The sequence below is a fragment of the Pelophylax lessonae genome (assembly GCF_965119305.1).
Source record: "Pelophylax lessonae genome assembly, chromosome: 7".
Lineage (NCBI taxonomy): Eukaryota > Metazoa > Chordata > Amphibia > Anura > Ranidae > Pelophylax > Pelophylax lessonae.
This window is the reverse complement of record NC_138774.1, coordinates 216,454,362-216,472,141: the sequence shown is the minus strand read 5'-3', so window position 1 is coordinate 216,472,141 and position 17,780 is coordinate 216,454,362. Positions and strand designations below refer to the sequence as shown.

At 49.8% G+C, this 17,780-nt stretch overlaps 1 protein-coding gene across 1 annotated transcript in view; it reads left to right on the top strand.

Annotated features, from left to right (window-relative positions):
• Positions 1 to 14,672, top strand: part of LOC309559551 (ficolin-1-B-like) — a 45,177-nt gene extending 30,505 nt beyond the window's left edge. The window contains exons 7-8 of the mRNA XM_082262853.1: positions 207 to 341; positions 14,299 to 14,672. Of these exons, the coding sequence (XP_082118979.1) occupies positions 207 to 341; positions 14,299 to 14,549 (386 nt within the window). The 3' untranslated portion in view covers positions 14,550 to 14,672. The remainder of the gene's footprint in view (positions 1 to 206; positions 342 to 14,298) is intronic.
• Positions 14,673 to 17,780: the final 3,108 nt, after the last annotated feature.

The window sequence follows — 17,780 nt, the reverse complement described above, 5'->3', positions numbered from 1 at the left end:
GACCGCGCAATTGTCCGTTAAAATAATGCAGTGCCGAATCAGAAAAAATGGCCTGGTCATTAAGGGGTAATTCATTCCGGTTCAGAACTGGTTAAAGTAATAGCTCAAAATGCTGACTCCTGGATGGATAAGGAAAACGAATGTTGCTTTTTACCTAGCATGCATGTTCATTGACTTATCTTCATCCTTTTCTTCTGTTGTCTTAGGAACTTTTCAGCTACGGATCGACCTTACTGATTTTGAAAACAAACATTTTCACGCGTTGTATAGCAATTTCCGCATCGAGGGGGAGGCAAAGAATTACACACTGAGTGCCGTCAGCTACAGCGGAGGAACATTGGGTAAGAGCATATAGTCTGGTGCAGAGGCGTAACTAGAACCTTCAGGGCCCCGGTGCAAGAAACCATAAATGGCCCCCCCTGGACCCCTGGCCGGGCCCTTCCCTTCAAGCCTGGGGCTCTTCCCACTGATCCTGGGGCTCTTTACTCTCATTGTGGGGCCCTTTATTAGGGTCCGGCAGCAGGACCCTTTCACAAGTTCTGCAGTGGGCCCCCTTCCTGCCATCTTGGGGCCTCCCGGTGGTGGAATGCCAGGGCCCGGTTGCAAGTGTGACCTTTGCCCAAGTTCACCCACTGGTGTCAGTATTTTTTATTTTTTTTTTTAATATTTTAATTGTATTATTTTTTATGATTTTATTTTATTTTTTTACAATTTTTACTGACTATGACTCTGTCCATTCAGAAAAGGAAGGAGCTGGTAAATTACATATTTACCGACCCCTTTCTGGTTCTCTATTGTGACACATCTCCTGCTGCAGCCGGCAGGAGAGGGGAGGGAGCACAGTGGGGTGGGGGGCAGCACAGTGGGGGGGGGGGACCAGGGGAGCACACAGGGGCCGAGAGACAGCAGAACACAAGTGAACTGGATAGAAGGAGTGGCAGGGGCAGCATACAGAGGAACCAATCTCCTCCATTTTCCTTCTGCAGATACAGGATGAAAAAGGAGGACCGTGATTTCTCTACATGCTGCCCCCGCTGCCCCTCCTATACAGGTGTACAGGGAAGCCGCACAGGCCCCCTGGAGCATGGGGCCCGGTTGCAACTGCAACCCCAGCAATCCTTGTAGTTACGCCCCTGGTCTGGTGTTGTGAAAAAAATAGCATGCCAGTCAAAGAATTTTCCGTTTTGTATGGAAAGAGAAGGAAGGTGTAATGGTCATGTGTACTCGGCCCACAACTAGCTGTGTTGTCATGGGAAGGGCCTACCACAGTGACCTTGCCCCCCCCCCCCCCCACCTTTTTTCTTCAGTTATACAATACACAGACTGTTAACTGAAGCTTGGACCTTATCAATCTATTGATCAGACACACAGACCTTTCCATTACCCAATCCACACTTTAAGTCTGGAAACCCTAATAAAACTGTCACCCTCTTGCAAGCTGATCAATCCAGAGAACTAATAGACATTGGGTTGTAAATACCACAGCTGGAATCTATACAATGAACATATCTGTCTCTCGGTAGAATCCATCATTCCAGTATATTCCATAACTTCCAAATGTAGCAATATTTCCTGCATCAGTGCTGGATATGGGTCTGCCAGGGTTACCGTTACCACCAACAGCACATTTAAGCTTGTTGCCCAAGTGTGAGATCTGAGACAATGAACAGTCCGGCATCTTTTGTTTTTTGTTTTTTTTGTTCATTTTATATGAGGATGGGAGAAGGGAATGAGTGGGATACTACTCTGGCTCAACTAGTTACAAGAATGGGACACTTGAGAAAAAAAATGCCTTCTAGCGCTAACTTGACACCAGCTGGATGCCGACCAAAGCTTGCGGGCGCTTGTGAATAGTGATTTGCTGTCACTGAACTGAAACTGACTTCTGACACTCCTGTTAGCTCAAAAGTCCTTTTGCACTGCTTCCTCCAGTCCTCCCTGACTGAGGTAGTCACTGCTGCAACTCTCAACACTTTAACACTTTACACTTCAGGGCCCAACCGCTGGCACCCCCTTTACTATTCAGGGTTATCACTGGCACCCCCTTTACTATATTCCTGTACCAGCTAGCTAGCTTCTGGATCCCTCTGACCTTCTCCGGAGTGGTCCCCTCTCCCAGGCAGACCCCCAGGGGCAGTTTGCAGTACTCACGACTCAGAATGCTTTCCAGAAACTCGACCCCCAACAGCTCCGCTGGTCCTCAGCACGCTGGATCCTTCTCTGCAGCTCAGCTCAGCCCTGTATCCCCTCAGGCTGTCTGGGACACCCGATTCTTCCTGACAGGAGGAGAGACAGCCGTCACCTCCCTCCTGGGACTCTGCTTCCCGCCAAAGAAAATCTGTCATGTGCTCTACACAGACTTATACCCCCTCCCAGAGTGCTGTGCAGCAGAATCTGCCCTTCCAGGATGGATACAAGCCCTGGTGTGCTATTGGTCAGGTCTCTTCCACTGCCCAATGAGAGCACACATTGGGATACAGTGGGGAGACTCCCTAACACAGCAGGAACACCTGGGAACACATGCCAGCCTAGCTGAAAACATGACCCTGCTGTTAAGCAGACAAGGCCCCACTATATTTTACTAGCATCTACCTTGGAGAGTGCTACACAAAATAACAATAGCACAGCCAGAATATGGACATATTTACTTTCCTCAGGTAATTTGTATCATTTTTAAGTCCAGACACCCCTATGTAAGATCACATGGGGGACCACTAGCACCCATTATCCCTCCTAGGTAGAATAGACATCGGAAAGCTACCATGATTATATTTGTTTTGAAAGTGATTGTAAAGTCTCATTTTTTTTTCTATTAAAATACCAAACATGTTATACTTACCTGTCCTGTGTAATGGTTTTGGACAGGGCAGCCCAGATCCTCCTCTTCTCGGGTCCCTGGCTGGAGCTCCTGGCCCCTCCCTCCTATTGAGTGCCCCCACGGCAAGCAACTTGCTATGGGGGCACCCGAGCCGAGCTGCAGTTTCGTGTATCCATTCAGACTCAGCCCTGCCCCCTCTCTCTCCTGATTGGCTAACTGAGTTTGATTGACAGCAGCGGGAGCCAATGGCACCACTGCTGTGTCTCAGCCAATCAGGAGAAAGAGTTCCGGACAGCTAAGGCAGTTGTGGACATTGCTGTCCATTCAGAAAAGGAAGGAGCTGTTAAATTACATATTTACCGACCCCTTCCTGGTTCTCTATTGTGACACATCCCCTGCAGCAGCCGGCAGGAGAGGGGAGGAAGCACAGTGGGGGGGGGGGGTAGCACACAGGGATCCAGAGACAGCAGAACATTAGCTACATTGATTTCTCTCCATGCTGCCCCCGCCGCCCCACCTATACAGGTGTACAGAGGAGCCGCACAGGCCCCCTGGAGCATGGGGCCCAGTTGCAATTGCAACCCCTGCAACCTCTGTAGTTACATCCCTAGTCTGGTTTTGTTAAAAAAATAGCATGTCGGTCAAATAATTTTCTGTTTTGTACAAAGAGAAGGAAGGTGTAATGGTCATGTGTACTCAAACCACAACTAGCTGTGTTGTCATGGGAAGGGCCTACCACAGTGACCTTGCCCCCCACCATTTTTCTTCAGTTATACAACACACAGACTGTTAACTGAAGCCAGGACCTTATCAATCTATTGATCAGACACACAGACCTTTCCATTATCCAATCCATACTTTAAGTCTGGAAACCCTAATAAAACTGTCACCCTCTTGCAAGCTGAGCAATCCAGGGAACTAACAGACATTGGGTTGTAAATACCATAGCTGGAATCTATACAATGAACATATCTGTATTGTTTCAAGTCCAGACACCCCTATGTCAGATCATATGGGGGACCACTGGTACCCCTTATCCCTCCTAGGTAGAATAGACATCGGAAAGCCACCATGATTATATTTGTTTTTAAAGTGATTGTAAAGTCTCATTTTTTTTTTCTATTAAAATACCAAACATGTTACCTGTCCTGTGTAATGGTTTTGCACAGAGCAGCCCAGATCCTCCTCTTCTCGTGTCCCTGGCTGGAGCTCCTGACCCCTCCCTCCTATTGAGTGCCCCCACAGCAAGCAGCTTGCTATGGGGCACCCGAGCCGAGCTGCAGTTCCGTGTATCCATTCAGACTCAGCCCTGCCCCCTCTCTCTCCTGATTGGCTAACTGAGTTTGATTGACATTAGCGGGAGCCAATGGCACCACTGCTGTGTCTCAGCCAATCAGGAGAAAGAGTTCTGGACTTTCTGAGTTCTGAGGCATTCATGGATATTGCTGGATAGAGAGGGGACTGAGGTAAGTATTATGACACGGGTGGCAAACACAAGGCCCGCGGGCCGAATCCGTCCCGCCAGGCCTTTTCATGCGGCCCGCTTAGCGGCCGCTGCCTGCCACCACTTTCTCGCACATCAAATACATTCTCCGGCGCCGCCTGTGTTTGTGCGCATGCGCGGCCGGCCGGTCTCCATGGAGACCTCTCGCACTCCCTCTGTCCTAGCGGCGCCGGCTGATTGAGCTGAGCGCATGCCCGGCTGTCCAGTCTCCTGCTCTCTCTCCTCAGTCCCTCTAGCGGCGCCGGCTATTAGTGTCAGTGTTTTTTTTTTTTTTGTCAGTGAGCTGAACCCTGAGAGCGGGCTTTTTGCCCAATATACAGGCAGGGGTTTACCAGAGCTGGGACAGATAGGAAGGTAAGAGAAAGCACAGATGTGAGTCTTCTTTTGGGGGGGCCAGGGTGGGGTCGTGAGGGCTGTGGAGGCAGGTGGGAGGATGGGAGCAGAGCACACTCCTGAGCCCCGCACTCCGTACCCAGCGCACGCCAAAACTCCGCACGCAACTCTGCACTCCTGACTCCGCACTCTGTACCCAGCGCACTCCGGACTCCGCACTCTGTACCCAGCGCACTCCTGACTTCGAACTCTGTACCCAGCGCACTCCGGACTCCGCACTCTGTACCCAGCGCACTCCGGACTCCGCACTCTGTACCCAGCGCACTCCTGAACTCCGCACTCTGTACCCAGCGCACTCCTGAACTCCGCATTCTGTACCCAGCGCACTCCTGACTTCGCACTCTGTACCCAGCGCACTCCTGAGTCCGCACTCTGTACCCAGCGCACTCCTGACTCCGCACTCTGTACCCAGCGCACTCCTGACTCCGCACTCTGTACCCAGCGCACTCCTGACTCCGCACTATGTATCCAGCGCACTCCTGACTCCGCACTCTGTACCCAGCGCACTCCTGACTTCGCACTCTGTACCCAGCGCACTCCTGACTCCGCACTCTGTACCCAGTGCACTCCTGACTCCGCACTCTGTACCCAGCGCACTCCTGACTTCGCACTCTGTACCCAGCGCACTCCTGACTCCGCACTCTGTACCCAGCGCACTCCTGAACTCTGCACTCTGTACCCAGCGCACTCCTGACTCCGCACTCTGTACCCAGCGCACTCCTGAACTCCGCACTCTGTACCCAGCGCACTCCTGAACTACGCACTCTGTACCCAGCGCACTCCTGAACTACGCACTTTGTACCCAGCGCACTACTGACTCCGCACTGTGTACCCAGCGCACTACTGAACTCTGCACTCTGTACCCAGCGCACTCCTGAACTCCGCACTCTGTACCCAGCGCACTCCTGAACTCCGCACTCTGTACCCAGCGCACTCCTGACTCCGCACTCTGTACCCAGCGCACTCCTGAACTCCGCACTCTGTACCCAGCGCACTCCTGAACTCCGCACTCTGTACCCAGCGCACTCCTGACTCCGCACTCTGTACCCAGCGCACTCCTGACTCCGCACTCTGTACTAGAGCTGCACGATTAATCGTATGAAAATCGCGATCTCGATTCACCCCCCCTGACGATCTAAACCTGACATATGCTCGATTCTTTGAATAGCTGAGGGAGCAGAGAGAACAGCTGTGGAAAACTCCCAGAAACTATAAACAAAATGATTACATTGTATCTTTCCTCCCTAAGTCTCCCAGTAACTATAAACAAAATGATTATATTGTATCTTTTCCTTCCCTCTGCCAGGGAGAAAGGAAGTTTAACCTCTTAAAGACTAGACCTTTTTCTGACACTTGTTGCTTGCAAGTTAAAATCATTTTTTTTGCTAGAAAAGTACTTAGAACCCCCAAACATTTTATATATTTTTTAGCAGAGACCCTACAGAATAAAATTGCGATTGTTGTAATATTTTATGTCACACTGTATTTGCGCAGCAGTCTTTCAAACGCAATTAATAGACTTTAATGAATAAAAAAACATAACAGTAAAGTTATCCCGATTTTTTTTTGTTACACAGAGAATCGTGAGAGAATCGTGATCTTTATTCCAAGCTAAAAAATCGTGATTCTCATTTTGGCCAGAATCGTGCAGCTCTACTCTGTACCCAGCACACTCCTGACTCCGCATTCTGTACCCAGCGCACTCCAGACTTCGCACTCTGTACCCAGCGCACTCCTGACTCCACACTCTGTACCCAGCGCACTCCTGAACTCCGCACTCTGTACCCAGCCCACTCCTGACTACGCACTCTGCACCCAGCGCACTCCTGACTCCGCACTCTGTACCCAGCGCACTCCTGAACTCCGCACTCTGTACCCAGCGCACTCCTGAACTCCGCACTTTGTACCCAGCGCACTCCTGAACTCTGCACTCTGTACCCAGCGCACTCCTGAACTCCGCACTCTGTACCCAGCGCACTCCTGAACTCCGCACTCTGTACCCAGCGCACTCCTGACTACGCACTCTGCACCCAGCCCACTCCTGACTTCGCACTCTGTACCCAGCGCACTCCTGACTCCGTACTCTGTACCCAGCGCACTCCTGAACCTCGCACTCTGTACCCAGCCCACTCCTGACTTCGCACTCTGTACCCAGCGCACTCCTGACTCCGTACTCTGTACCCAGCGCACTCCTGAACTCCGCACTCTGTACCCAGCGCACTCCTGACTCCGTACTCTGTACCCAGCGCACTCCTGAACTCCGCACTCTGTACCCAGCGCACTCCTGACTCCGTACTCTGTACCCAGCGCACTCCTGAACTACGCACTCTGTACCCAGCGCACTCCTGAACTACGCACTTTGTACCCAGCGCACTCCTGACTCCACACTCTGTACCCAGCGCACTCCTGAACCTCGCACTCTGTACCCAGCCCACTCCTGACTTCGCACTCTGTACCCAGCGCACTCCTGACTCCGTACTCTGTACCCAGCGCACTCCTGAACTCCGCACTCTGTACCCAGCGCACTCCTGAACTCCGCACTTTGTACCCAGCGCACTCCTGAACTCTGCACTCTGTACCCAGCGCACTCCTGAACTCCGCACTCTGTACCCAGCGCACTCCTGACTCCGCACTCTGTACCCAGCGCACTCCTGAACTCTGCACTTTGTACCCAGCGCACTCCTGAACTCTGCACTCTGTACCCAGCGCACTCCTGACTCCGCACTCTGTACCCAGCGCACTCCTGAACTCCGCACTCTGTACCCAGCGCACTCCTGAACTATGCACTCTGTACCCAGCGCACTCCTGAACTACGCACTTTGTACCCAGCGCACTCCTGACTCCGCACTTTGTACCCAGCGCACTCCTAACTCCACACTCTGTACCCAGCGCACTCCTGAACTCCGTACTCTGTACCCAGCGCACTCCTGAACTCCGCACTCTGTACCCAGCGCACTCCTGAACTCCGCACTCTGTACCCAGCGCACTCCTGACTCCGCACTCTGTACCCAGCGCACTCCTGACTCCGCACTCTGTACCCAGCGTGCTCATGAACCCCAATCTCCGTACAACCGGCCCTTTGAGGGCAACTATATTGCTGATGCGGCCCCCAGTGAATTTGAGTTTGACACCCCTGTATTATGGGTTGCTGGGGAGACTGCTGCGCACAGAAGGCTTTTTATCCTAATGCATAGAATACATTATAGGACAGGGCTCAAAATTTCAAGTCATGAGCTACTAGCCAGGCCTTAAGAGTTACTCGCCAGTTGTTGCCCCACCCAAACCCTACCCTGCTCCGCCCCTAAACACGCCCTCGTAAAATATCTCATAAAACGACACTGTTAAATGTTTTATTCAGAATTAAGTTACATAAAAATATTAACAACAACAACTTTAGAGTGCCCACAGCGTGCCCCCTTCAATGCAGAGTGACCACAGCGTGCCCCCTTTCAATGCAGAGTGCCCACAGCATGCCCCTTTCAATGCAGAGTGACCACAGCGTGCCCCCTTTCAATGCAGAGTGCCCACAGCGTGCCCCCTTCAATGTAGAGTGCCCACAGCGTGCCCCCTTCAATGTAGAGTGCCCACAGCATGCCCCCTTTCAATGCAGAGTGCCCACAGCATGACCCCTTAAATGCAGAGTGACCACAGCATGCCCCCTTTTAATGCAGAGTGCCCACAGCGTGCCCCTTCAATGTAGAGTGCCCACAGCGTGCCCCCTTCAATGTAGAGTGCCCACGGCGTGCCCCCTTCAATGTAGAGTGCCCACAGCGTGCCCCCTTCAATGTAGAGTGCCCACAGCATGCCCCCTTTCAATGCAGAGTGCCCACAGCATGCCCCCTTTCAATGCAGAGTGCCCACACCATGACCCCTTAAATGCAGAGTGACCACAGCGTGCCCCCTTTCAATGCAGAGTGCCCACAGCGTGCCCCCTTAAATGCAGAGTGACCACAGCGTGCCCCCTTTCAATGCAGAATGCCCACAGCATGCCCCCTTTCAATGCAGAGTGCCCACAGCGTGCCCCCTTTCAATGCAGAGTGACCACAGCGTGCCCCATTTCAATGCAGAGTGACCACAGCGTGCCCCCTTTCAATGCAGAGTTCCCACAGCATGCCCCCTTTCAATGCAGAGTGACCACAGTGTGCAGAGAGACCAGCGTGCACTTACCTGATGCAGCGGCGGCTTCTCCTCAATCCTCCGCATCTCCCGAATCCTCCTCCTCCTCCTTGGCCAATGGCAATTGTTCGCCTTTCGGCCAATCAGGAGACGGGTCTTGGACCCGCGTCCTGATTGGCCCAGAGGAGGATCAGGAGGAGGATCCACGTGACAATAGCGAATATTCATTCGCTATTGTCACACAATGGGTGGCCTTAGGGCGCACTGCTCTGCGCCCCGGGTCCACCCTTTTCTTGCAGCACAGCCCTTACTCGCCATCCTCATCATTCCACTCGCAAAATGCAGCAAGTGGAATTTTTGAGGGCTGTTATAGGATATATATATATATACACAGTATATATAAACTCTAAGGTCCTTTCACACGATTTTGATTAGCAGGGCATCTGTCCGCTAATCCCCTGCTGAATTGAACAGAGTGGGTGCAGACAGGTCCATGCCTGCTCAGTTTATGCAGGGCGGACACAGACCAAGCCCGCTCTGCTCTATGGACCTATGGGTCTAAGCAGACTCCAGGTGTCCCTTTACAACTGATGGCCCTCCAATCTGATCCGCCTAGATGAGGGGGACGGATCCCCTTCCATTTTTTATTCTTGTTGCACAGGGCTGGATTGAAGGTACGCGGGTGTAAACAGACACAAGTTCGTTAACACCTGCCGGTCCATAGGCGTGAATGGAGGGTCCAATCAGATCCAACTGAAAAACTGACAGGCAGACCAAATAAGACCCTTCATGTGAAAGGGGCTTAACAGGGAACTGATCCTTTCCTCTGCACTCTACCTCCTGATCATAGGCGTGCACAGGGAGTGTGCATCCTAATCACTCTGTGTGGTCAGGATTCCCCCTACTGCCCGGGCATCCCCCCGTGTTGCGCCACCCCCCAGCGCAGTGCTGCTGGCTTCCCTTCTCTCCCCTCCTCTCCTCTTTCCCCCTGGCTGCTGCAGGGGAAGTTTCAGGATGGAGAGTGGGAGAAGGGGCTAATCATTATCCCCTTTCATGGCCCCTTCCTTTTCTAAATAAATACGGTCAACACACTCACTCACGGTGTTCAATCATAATGAAGCATAGTAAATCGTGTGTGTGATGTTTCAGTTTGTGAATAAACAGGAAGCCACTCAGCACCGGCACTTCCTATTCATCTACTGTCCAGTGCAGCTGAGGCTGCAGAGAAAGGAATGTGTGTTTACTGTTTAAGCTCTGGGATGCACACCCTAATTCAATAGGCTACGCACACCTATGTTCCTGATGACTGTTATCATTTGACATTGTTCCCAGCTTGTGGGTCCCAAAATGCATGCCAGGCCCTTTAGGTCTGGTACAAATTTTAAAAGGGACCCAACACAAAAAAAAAAAAAATGGTATGAGGTACTCCAAACTCTATAAGTAGGAGAACTCCAAATTCTTTAAGTAGAAGCTCCATGCAAAAAATAGACATAAAAAGTGAGGTACCCCCTAAAAATCCATACAAGGCCCTTATTTGAGCATATAGCCGGGAGGGCCAGGAAAGGGGTGGGCGAGCATGCACCCCCCACCTGAACCATTCCAGGTCACATGCCTTCAACATTGAGGAGGTACCCTATCAGGGGGTAACCTCCCTGGTAAAGCACCATGACTCCATGTTGATGAGGACAAGGGACTTTACTCCACAACCCTGGTCCTCTTTAGTGGGGCGTCCAGATACCACCATCCCCCCTTGTGAATAAGTAACCCCCTACTGATTCACAAAAATCATGTAAAGTGTAAATAAAAACACAAACACAGTTTCTTACAAGTCCTTTAATTATAAAAAAAAAAACATTTATCAACAATCACATTGTCCAACGTCTATCATGATGCCCAATGGCAGCGAAAAGAAAAAAGCACCACCCATCAACACACGTTGCTCGCCCTGGCAGGAAGCAGCATTTTTGGTAATGTTTACAGTGAAACAGTAAAAATACTAAACTTTATTAAATAACATGGGGATGTCCTAACCCTACCTGTGAAATGGTGCATCTGTGGGATGTATACAACCTACTACAGCATCAGGCCAGGCCCTCAATACTTGGGAAGTACCTTGCCAGGGGGGTCCTTAACACCCCCTATGTTGATGAGGTAAACAGCCTCTTCCCCACAACTGCATTGCACACTAGCACATTATGAACATTATGAAAGACTCCCAGTACTTTGAAAGGAAGCCCTTCAGCCACGTGTTGTCACTGCTGCAGAGGCTTCCATCTTCACCTGGTCTTCCTTCCGGGTTCGCGGGCTGCAGCCACTTGAATGGCTGAGCCGCGATGATGTTACATCCACATGGGCACAGGTGTCACTGTTTACAGCACAAGGCTCTGAAGGAACAGCAGGGGTATGTTGTTCCTTCAGAGCATGCATCTTGATGCAACAAAGCAGGCAAGGAAGGAGTTTTAAGGGAGAAAAGGAGTAGATTAGGGTGGACTAATGCCATGGAGCCATTTACTGCTTCTTCTGGAGCAGAGAAAGGCAACCTTTGAGAGATGGAGATCTGACTGAATAACATGGAAGGGATCAAAGATCACCGGGGTTCTGCGCCCCTTTTTTTTTTTTTTTTAAAGAAATTACCTAGCAAGCTCCTAATAAAAAGTAAAGAGGGCATAAAGAAAACTTAGGAAAATCTAATAAAACTAATGCCACTGTAAAAATATACACTTTGCCACTATGCCCACCTTAAAATGTAGCTTCAGTGAGAAGCTCTGCGTTCACTTTCATTCACAGTTTTTTTCATGTCTAGGGAGTAATTGCCCACAAGGCTGATACCAGAGTCTATCATGAAAGCAGAACATCTGGTACTGCAGGCTGACTTGATCGACTCATTTCAGAAATGGCTGGCCTCAGGGCCAGGACAAGGGGTGGGCAGGAGGGACGGCTGCCCTTGGCGCAATGGGTAATCACGGGGATTGGGGCACCCTGGCCCTAACCTTAAGGTAAGGGGGGGGCGCAGTTTGGCATATTTGCCCTGGGCGCTGGATGACCTTGTTCCTGCACTGGCTGGCCTCAATGCTAGCCTGGCAATCTGCCATGTAGGGCAGTGCCCAGGGGTCAATAGTAGGTAAGGTAGTACCCAGGGATCAGTAGTAGGTATGGCAGTGTACAGAGGTCAGTAACATGTAGGGCAGTGTACAGGGGACAGTAGAATGTAGGGCAGTGTCCAGAGGTAAGAAGTACAAAGAGCCGTGTACAGAATTTAGTAGTAGGTAGGGCAGTGCACAGAGGGCAGTAGTATGTAGGGCAGTGTACAGAGGTCAGTAGTATGTAGGGCAGTGTACAGAGGTCAGTAGTATGTAGGACAGTGTACAGAGGTCAGTAGTATGTAGAGCAGAGTACAGAGGTAAGAAGTAAAATGAGCCGTGTAAAGAATTTAGTAGTAGGTAGGGCAGTGCACAGAGGGCAGTAGTATGTAGGGCAGTGTACAGAGGTCAGTAGTATGTAGGGCAGTGTACAGAGGTCAGTAGTATGTAGGGCAGTGTACAGAGGTCAGTAGTATGTAGGACAGTGTACAGAGGTCAGTAGTATGTAGAGCAGAGTACAGAGGTAAGAAGTAAAATGAGCCGTGTAAAGAATTTAGTAGTAGGTAGGGCAGTGCACAGAGGGCAGTAGTATGTAGGGCAGTGTACAGAGGTCAGTAGTATGTAGGACAGTGTACAGAGGTCAGTAGTAAGTAGGGCAGTGTACAGAGGTCAGTAGTAAGTAGGGCAGTGTACAGAGGTCAGTAGTAGAAAGGACAGTGTACAGAGGTCAGTAGTATGTAGGACAGTGTACAGAGGTCAGTAGTAAGTAGGGCAGTGTAGTGTACAGAGGTCAGTAGTATGTAGGGCAGAGTACAGAGGTCAGCAGATCCAGAAAGCATATTCTTGTGCTTAGTGGGATTTAATAAGCCTCTGTGAGATTAAGAAGTACAAAGAGCCGTGTACAGAATTTAGTAGTAGGTAGGGCAGTGCACAGAGGGCAGTAGTATGTAGGGCAGTGTACAGAGGTCAGTAGTATGTAGGGCAGTGTACAGAGGTCAGTAGTATGTAGGGCAGTGTACAAAGGTCAGTAGTATGTAGGACAGTGTACAGAGGTCAGTAGTATGTAGAGCAGAGTACAGAGGTAAGAAGTAAAATGAGCCGTGTAAAGAATTTAGTAGTAGGTAGGGCAGTGCACAGAGGGCAGTAGTATGTAGGGCAGTGTACAGAGGTCAGTAGTATGTAGGGCAGTGTACAGAGGTCAGTAGTATGTAGGGCAGTGTACAGAGGTCAGTAGTATGTAGGACAGTGTACAGAGGTCAGTAGTAAGTAGGGCAGTGTACAGAGGTCAGTAGTAAGTAGGGCAGTGTACAGAGGTCAGTAGTAGAAAGGACAGTGTACAGAGGTCAGTAGTATGTAGGACAGTGTACAGAGGTCAGTAGTAAGTAGGGCAGTGTAGTGTACAGAGGTCAGTAGTATGTAGGGCAGAGTACAGAGGTCAGCAGATCCAGAAAGCATATTCTTGTGCTTAGTGGGATTTAATAAGCCTCTGTGAGATTAAGAAGTACAAAGAGCCGTGTACAGAATTTAGTAGTAGGTAGGGCAGTGTACAGAGGTCAGTAGTAAGTAGGGCAGTGTACAGAGGTCAGTAGTAAGTAGGGCAGTGTAGTGTACAGAGGTCAGTAGTATGTAGAGCAGTGTCGTGGGGTCAGTAGTAAGAAGGCATTGTACAGAGGTTAGTAGTATGTAGACCAGTGTCCAGGGGTCAGTAGTAAGTAGGGCAGTGTATAATGATCAGTAGGGCAGAGGAGAGGGATGAGCAAATCAGGGGTTAACAGAGCAGTGGATGGGGGTCAATAGAGCAGAGGACAGGGAGTAAGTACAGTAGAGGACAGGGCATCAGCAGGGCAAAGGCTAATGGATCAGCAGGGGGTCAGAAGGGCACAGTACTAGGGAGGGAGAGGCAGGAGGGCACGGTACTGTGGGGTCAGGAGAGTACAGTGCAGGGGGCCGATCTACCTGTTCTGGTGTTTATCCTGCTGGTCCTCCTCTCTCGTACCTCCCACATGACCCACACCTTGGATGGATTGGAGAGGAGGTCGGTGGGTTGAGCGTACTACACTCAGCAGAAAACTCAGGTGTGTTCAAACAAGATCCCAAACCCGCCATAGCTGTTCCAGAGTCTTTTCCCGCCCCACAGCACATTCCTTGCATACGTGCGTCTGCGGGGAAAGAAAAGCATCTGCAGCCTAGGATTGGCTGAGCCTGCACCTGCACTGCTCTGTAGCTCTGGGGGGAAGCACTCTAGGGCCACCATGGCAGGGATGTGTTTGCAATCTACCCATCACCTGCCCGCGATCGACAGGTAGATCGTGACTGACTGGTTGCCTACCCCCCGGTTTAGGTACACTTTACCTTGTAAATATGTTATTTTCTTCTTTCTTTTACAGCGGATTCATTTTCTCAACACAAAAACTATCAATTTTCAACCAAAGATCGTGATAATGATAAAAGCACCCACAGTTGTGCCAATTCTTACCGAGGAGGATGGTGGTATGGTGGTTGTCATGATTCTAACCTGAATGGACTTTATCTAAGAGGTAACCACACCAGCTATGCTAATGGAATAAATTGGCACTCCAGTCGCGGGTATCACTATTCCTACAAGGTCTCTGAAATGAAGATTCGTCCTCGGTCTTAAGGAAATTAGAAACAGACCTGGCATCAGATATATTTTATCATGTTAAGTGCATGCATTCTAAGTAATTTGTAACACCCCCATGTATTTTTGCCACAGTATATACCCAAACGATGGCTTTTTTGTTTTGCTTTTTTATTCAGTCGTAATCCAGGGTCAGCATCTACTTTTTAAACTGAAATGATGATTAATGATATGGCCATGTCATTTCTGGTGCCCGTGCAGTTCATGGCTGTGTTCACAAATGACTGACACAGATTGGCCTCTGTTAAAGCCACTCACCTTGTGACTCGCTGCAAGTTACAATGTTAGTCTGATCACAGGAGAAAGGTGACTGAGGAAACATTTCCTCCTGCCTGCAGTATACTGTTGCCTCAACCAAGACAAACTCACCTGCCTGGGTCTCAAGAACTGCTCTTTAATGATAAAAGGTTAAAGTGATATTGGGATATCTTAAGAATGTATTCATGCAGACATCTAAACATATTAAATGGTCCTCTTTACTATCCTCTGCTATATGATTCCAGAAATTGCTCTTTTAAGCATTCCAATAAATAGTATGATTCCTACTGTTTTAAAGTGTGTTGTATTTGTACTGTCTACCCTCAAGTTGTAAAGCGATGCGTAAACTGTCGGCACTATATAAATACTATATAATAATAGTATTGAAGGGCAACTGCCATTTATTTTTCACATTATTTTATTTTTTATTAAGCATGTTTTTTCCAATATTCTCCTGCAACCTTCACCTATTTACCCATCAATGTTGGCAAAACCTCTTTTTCATTTTTCACTTAGTAAATTCTGAGCAATTTAGGGACAGTTGGCTCTTTAACAATACATTTGTTGAAATTGTAGAGCTATGAAAGTCAGATACACATTTGAATCACCTCTTTGAAAAGAAAAAAAGAGTTTATATTTAAAGAAGATCTCCAGGAAGCAATGCATTTTTAAAGGCTAGCTTATAAGGGATTAAGTCCAATGAGGTGTATTCAAGCTGGTGCACTTATCTATTTTACAATGTATATATTTACAGAGCACTGGGAGTACAGCTATTGCTATACTTTCAGTGCTCTGACAGCAGATACGGCTCTGCTATCAGATACAGAAGCTGCTCTGCCCACCCCTCCCCTCCGCTATCGATTCACAGAATACTTGGCATTTTTTGAATGGGTCCACAAAATGCCAAGTGCTCCATGACTGGAAAGGAAGAGAGGTGTAGCGAACAGAGAGGCTGAAAATTACTTCATAGCTTTTGTGGAGGAGGTTCAGTGTCTGAATGCTGGAAGTACAGCAAAAGCCATGGCTGGAACAAGGGTGGGCAAGGAGGGGCATGTACCCTGGGCGGAGTGTTTTTATGCAGGGGGGGGGGGCATGTTCCCCGTTTATCCCACTGAGTGCCTCAGGTTCTGACACTGCGACCGCTTGCTGCTGTTTTTATATGTTTACTCACTGGTCGCCACTGCAGGGGTAACCCAGTCCCTTGCTGTTCACTAGCCTGCCCACAGTTGTCATTTGGCTCCTCCCAAGGTCAGCACTGCCCACAGAAATGGATTCCTACTGAAGAACAGTGTCACGTGCCCAGGGCTGGATTAGGAACATCATGGGCCTGGTGCTGAGGATTTTGGTGGTTCAGGGCTTCAGGTATGAATGAACACAGTCAGCGATCGATAAGGATCAATACCCAGAGAGCAGGGGGAATCTGATGGACAGTCTGGGGTGAACGAGAGGAGGGGGGGGGGGCAATTATAAGCACTGATCTCCCACTATGGTTCACGAAGGAAGAAGCTAAAAGCGTGGGAGGGAGAGGAGGAGAAGTAGCTTTCAGCAGCTTCATGGAGAGTCATAGAGGGATATTGGTGCTTGTAATCCCCCCCCACCCCACCGCACCGATAACCCCCGGACTGTCATATTTCCCCTGCTGCAGGAGGTGCAGGGAGCCTCTCATATGGCCCCCTACTGGTCCAGAGCCGAATAGTCAGTCTGTCCCTGCTGGGCCTATATTAAGGTGGGGGCCTGGAGCTGCAGCTCCAATAGCCCCTACGTTAATCTGGCCCTGCACGTGCCTTGGTTGGAGGCTGAGTTGATGAGAGAGCTTCTCTTGCGGCGAGCAGCTCTGAATGTGGTGACAGAGGTACAAGGTTTAATGAAGCACGGGTGCTGGTAGCTTTATAGCAGGTAACTGCTCAGTCAGGGACATAGCCAAGGTGAGCCAGGGTCATACACTGTGAGACCGCAGCATGGTCAGGAGGCAGGCCGAGGTCGGTACCAGGGAAGCAGGCAGAGCAAGGTCCAGTAGCAAGCCAAGGTCAGCACCTAGAGATAAGGCAGAGAATAGTCAAAGGCAAGCCAAGGTCAGAATCTAGAATCCACAAATCAAGGTCAGGAACAAGCTGGGTCAGCAACAGGGATTAGCAGAGAGAGAGGGGTTGCAGTGCAGAGGTTGGGTTGAAGAGATGAGCAGGGGGAGCTGAAGTTCAAAGGTAAGAAGAGAGGAGGGTATGGTGCAAATGTGAATGCAGAGGTGAAAAGAGAGTGGAGTTTTGAGTGCAGAGATGATCAGAGAGGAGGGAGGTTGGATTGCAGAAATAATCAGAGAGAGGGGTGGGAAACAGAGGTTAGCTGAGGGGGAGGTGTTTGGGTTGCAGAGTTTAGCAGAGAAGGGTGTTTTTGGTGTTAAGGTGAGCAGAGGGAAGGGTTTGGAATGCAGAGGTGAGCAGACAAGGGGGTTTAGGGAACAGAGATCAGCAGTGGGGGGGGGGTTGTGGTGAAGAGATTGCAAAGGAAGGTAGTTGAGGGGCAGAGGTTAGAAGAGAGAGGTATTTGAGGAGCAAAGGGGAGAAGAGGGGTGCAGAGTTAAGCAGTGAGGTGGAGTTGGGGTTTAGCAGTTAGAAGAGAAGTGGGTTTGGGGTGCAAAGATAAGAAAAAAGGGGGTTTGGAGTGCTGTTGTGGATTGGGGTGCAAAAGTGAGTAAAAAGGGGCATAGAGGAGGGCCTGGGATGCGATGCAGAAGCGAGCCATGAGGTGAGGAGGATTTTTTTACTGTGGGGCAGATTTTGTTGGGGAGGAGGTCTGCTTGAAGAGGGTTTTCTTTTGTTTGGATACTTGTTATTATTTACTAAAGGTTTTTATATAGCACTAGCAATTGCAGTGCTTTGCATTCACACCAGTCCCTCCTAGTGTAGCACCCCCCTAGCTAGTGTGCTAGAGTACAAGATTTTTTTGCTGTTGGTG